Below are 4,364 nucleotides of genomic sequence, written 5' to 3'. Positions count from 1 at the left end.
ACATCAATCTGGATTTTTTCCATCTGCTCGACACTTTCCTACCAACCCCACAAATCAGCAGGTAGATATTGGAGAACAAACCGTGAGATAAATCTCTTGAATGGGACACCGGCAGAATCGGCAAAGGTAGGCATCAATATAATATCTCCGTTTCAAATTAATTGCCTCAAGATAATTAATTTACGAAGGAGGGAGTATCATTTTTTTTTAAAGGAGGATTTCCCCCGACCTCTACATGATGATGATGCGTACAACCATTTTATTAAATAAAAGTCCGCACCAAGTGCATAATCAAGAACGATCAAGAAGTATCCAACGAAAGCAATACAAATTACATGCCGCAACTGGCCAACTAAAAATAGACTACGATGACTAAACATCTAGCCTATTTGATTATCATGTCAATCTAATTTTGTTGCCATGCTCTTTCTGTCCCTGGTATATCCATCTGAATCTCCGGGTTCTACCTTGACATACTGGCATGTCTTGCAGCCTATGACAATAATTAACAAGGGCACGGGAAAGATGAGCACGACGTCGTCGTACGGGAGATGCACCTCCATCCCATCTCGTGTAGCCTATGGGAGATGCTCAATGAACGGTCCATTTGCTATACACTGGTGTGCTATAATTCATGGCATTATCGTCCGGCCATTGCACTTCCCCCGGTGGAAACTACCTAGTCGATCACATGCATGGTCCATATTCATGATACGAGCCAAGACTTAATTTAAGAAAAACATGCCTCCGATGCACATGCATCTGCATGATAGCAAGTCAACAACAATGAATATAGTGGCACTATCTCACCCAACTGGGTGTAGTAGCACGTCTGGAAAGAACGAAACACTGGACTTGATTAAACATGACAAGGATACTACATAATAAAAAGACAGAGTAGATTGGGTCTGATGTGGACTGATTGGAGGGGGAAAACTATGATCTAGCACATGTTGTCAAGAAAATGGCAATACCGTGATCGACTAGCTTTTTATTGCAATAGATAGAAAGTAGACACAAATAAGATAGCATACTAGTAGATTTGACTCTTATTATCCAAAGTTTTGAAAATAACAACAATGACACGTCTGTGACTTCGACTTTATTAAGGAACAATAAGAATCGTGTCAAGGCCAACAAACATCCTCTATTGTTGCAGAGTCACGGTCGTTTGGAATGTTCTGTATCACCGCTCTTCTTCGCCGTTGCCAACAACTGGGGACATGTCAAGATATATTGTTTCTATTAGAAACAGTTATTTGCCAACAACAGTAAGCAATGAATGTATGTAATGATATTATCTTACATTAACACGCATCCTGTCAATCCGTCAGGCTGGCTGAAGAATAGAGCTAATTAATGATCAGCAGCAGCGTCATAGCGTTCGTGGTCATCATCAGGGCAGAAAAATCTGATATCTCTGTCATTCACCTTCTGAAGGGGTCTCGCGTTCATCTCAAAGCCCTGCGCACAGTACAAGCAAACAAATATATGCGCTTCGCTTTCCTGAAACAGATTCGAGAAATTAATTGATGGAACAACTCAATTACGTCATGGACAGCGTCGGTAAGAAGCTTTAGCTGGTCAGTCGACACGGTGGCAACCTGGAAAACCATGGACATAATTTTAAAAATTGCATCACATCTGATAGAGAGAATCATTTGATAAGAATGTGGTCAGTAAAAGTCATTAGAGGATCTCCAACAGATGCGCAAATGTTTCCCACACAATAATTTTTTTAGCGCACCACTGTAACACTTTTATTATGCGGGGATCAACAATATTTTTTCAGACGCCCAAAAACGCGCGCCCAAAAGAACACTCAATGTAAATTATGAAGCGCGCGTGATCCGATGCCCTAAATTCGCTGCACGCGATAACACCTTTTAGTGCGTGTCCAAAGTTTTTTAGTGTGCACGGCATTTTGCAACTTTTGTTGGAGCTGTCCGACGATAAAAAAAAACCAGATTTTTAACGCGCGGAACTCTTTTTGGACGGTTGTTGGAGATTCTCTTAATAGCATAGCGATATAGGTACCCTCTTGATGACAGTCCAGATGACCCCCTCGTCGCACGGTGGTGTGGTGAGGGAGCCCATGTACCGGTAGTAGGCTTCGCCATCGCCCCTCGCCTCTCCGGGATCGACCAAGCCAACCTTCTCCTCCTTCTCCTTCATGTCTGCCATCCTCATCAGGTAAGGCTCCAGCTGCATGCAAATAATTGGTTCAAATCCGGGACTCGATAAAAAAAAATACTTCCTCGGTCTTAAAATTCTTGTCTTAGGTTTACCTAGAAATGGATGTATCAAAACGTGACTATAGATACATTCATATCTAAGTAAATTTAAGACAAGAATTTTGAGACGGAGGAAGTACTATACTTGGAGAGACGTACGTACCTTGTGCAGGAAATGGTCGCGCCTGCCGATCTTGTAGAGGAGGCCGATCACGGCAGTCTTGTTCTGGGCGCTGAGGTGAACCATGTGGAGCTCGAGGCTGTACCGGCGGCCGTTTACCCGGTGCTCGCTGGGGGCGTGCCAGTGGACCTGCCTGAGGTGGTACGCGGTGCCGTCGATCGACAGGCTCCCGGCGTCGCCGTGGAACATCACCGCGATGTCGTGCCCGCGGTTGACGATGGAGGCGTCGGCGGGGACATAGGAGTGGTTGAGGTAGCCGAGGTCGGGGGACGGCGAGGCGCGGCGGTCGGAGAGGTCGATGGGCGACTGCATCTGCCCGGTGCCGCACGTCGCCCACTCCTCCTTGAACGTGCCCCAGTTCTCCGGCCCGTTCTTGGCCCCGCGGATGTAGCTGAACTCCGACTCATCGTCTGCATGCAATAATTTAGCAAGCCATGCACGTACGGGTCCTAGGTGGGATTCAATAAAATTGTACTGCTACACTTAATTTCAATTTGTATGTAGGATGAGAGCAGCAGTAGGAGCACCGAGCTCACCGATTTCTTGTTGTGCTCTGTCCGCCGGGACGACGGATGAGAGCAGCAGTAGGAGGAGCAAGGCCGAGACCGCGTGGTGGAGTTGGCGAGCTGACCGCATATTGAGTTTTGTGTATTGTGGCTACTGCCTACTTGCTAGCTAGCTGGGTTATTTATTCAAAGGAGACGGGCAGGCTGGTTAGGTGGGGTATTCAAAGACTCCATTTTTCAACCTTGCAAATAGAAAAATACTTCATTTTTCTGCCTACTGCTAGCTAACTGGGTTATTTATTCAAGGAGACGGGCGTTTTTGTTAAGTAGGCATGACTTAGAGGGTGTTTGGATACTCTCTAGTCATATGACTAGTAGTAGTCAGACTAGAAGTTTGTAGTCAGGCCCTGTTTGGAAGGTGACTACTACTAGTCAGCACTAAATGCCTCAGTATTAAATTATTCTCTCTTCCTTCCATTTATCTCCTCATTTATCTCCCTTCCATTGGCGTGCCCGCATAGGAGGATGAGCCCGCAACAGGATGGGCCCGCCAATTAATTAGAGAAGAGACTTTAGTCAGTAAAAGTTGGAGGTGGGGTGACCAGGGACTAAACTAGTTTTAGTCACCCATTAGTCAGGGGTGTTTGAAGGTTTACTGACTAAAGGTGACTACTACTAGTCTCTAGTCTCTAGTCTCTAGTGATCCAAACACCCTCTTAGAGCATCTCCAACAGCCACGCTAAACTAGCGCCGCACCGCAAATTAGGCCGTTTTAGCGCGCGCGCGACGCGGCGGGAGGCTCCAGCGGGCGCGCAAAAACCGCGCACGCTATAACAAGGTGGGCGCGCGGTCGGATACACTATACCGCGCGGTGTATTTGAGGCGCCCGCTTCCGCGCGCGGCACACTCGAGCGCTCACGCCGCACTCTCTCCTCTCCTCCTCCTACGCACCGCGCGCGCTGGCGCCCGCGCCCTGCCACCCATGGACGCACACACCGACACCCCGCTCACCCCGTTGTACAGCCGCGACCCCCCCCCCCCCCCCCGCCGCCGCCGGAAACCCTAGCACGGGGACCGTTGGCGTCGCCACCGCCGAAGCTCCGCCGAGCGTCGGCCTCGCGCGCAGCCTCTTCTTGCCGCCGCGGACGGATGACCACTGCGACGGGTGGCGTCGCGCCGGGGAGAGGAAAGTGGCATTGGAGGAGAGGAAGGTGGGCATGGAGGAGCGAGCTAAGTTGTTGGAATGGGAGAAGCACTTGTTCTTCTTGGACACATCTTTGTTCAATGATGCACAAAAGGAATATGTCAACCTTGCCCGTGAAGAAGTCTTGATCCAAAAAAGAGCCATGATCCGCACAATGGGTGGCGGTGGCCTCGGCGGCATGGGTGGCGGTGGCCTCGGCGCCATGGGAGGCATGGGTGGCTTCGGAGCCATGGGAGGCA

At 48.9% G+C, this 4,364-nt stretch overlaps 1 protein-coding gene across 2 annotated transcripts; it reads right to left on the bottom strand.

Moving 5' to 3' along the window:
• Positions 1-965: 965 nt before the first annotated feature.
• Positions 966-3,123, bottom strand: LOC123409007 (alpha carbonic anhydrase 7-like). 2 transcript variants are annotated; one of them, XM_045102012.1, is made up of 6 exons: positions 2,952-3,123; positions 2,398-2,825; positions 2,131-2,205; positions 1,551-1,604; positions 1,307-1,464; positions 966-1,215 (listed from the first exon to the last, which is right to left on the bottom strand). In XM_045102012.1, exons 1-5 carry the CDS (start codon positions 3,049-3,051, stop codon positions 1,357-1,359), a joined length of 765 nt encoding a protein of 254 aa, XP_044957947.1. In that variant the 5' UTR covers positions 3,052-3,123; the 3' UTR covers positions 966-1,215; positions 1,307-1,356. The 2 variants fall into 2 exon arrangements, with proteins under 2 accessions (XP_044957947.1, XP_044957946.1); XM_045102011.1 differs by having other exon boundaries at positions 2,038-2,205; positions 2,952-3,115.
• Between the last annotated feature and the right edge of the window lie 1,241 nt (positions 3,124-4,364).

Source organism: Hordeum vulgare, chromosome 7H (genome assembly GCF_904849725.1).
Source record: "Hordeum vulgare subsp. vulgare chromosome 7H, MorexV3_pseudomolecules_assembly, whole genome shotgun sequence".
NCBI classification, from domain to species: domain Eukaryota; kingdom Viridiplantae; phylum Streptophyta; class Magnoliopsida; order Poales; family Poaceae; genus Hordeum; species Hordeum vulgare.
The sequence above is the reverse complement of the archived record's forward strand: the minus strand, read 5'-3'. Positions and strand labels throughout refer to the sequence as shown.

Coding starts and splice junctions, on each gene's coding strand:
- LOC123409007 (XM_045102011.1), bottom strand. CDS start 3,051: ATGCGGTCAGCTCGCCAACTCCACCACGCGGTCTCGGCCTTGCTCCTC. Junction 2,826..2,951: donor CAGAGCACAACAAGAAATCG/GTGAGCTCGGTG, acceptor TATTGCATGCAG/ACGATGAGTCGGAGTTCAGC. Junction 2,206..2,397: donor GCGACCATTTCCTGCACAAG/GTACGTACGTCT, acceptor ATTTGCATGCAG/CTGGAGCCTTACCTGATGAG.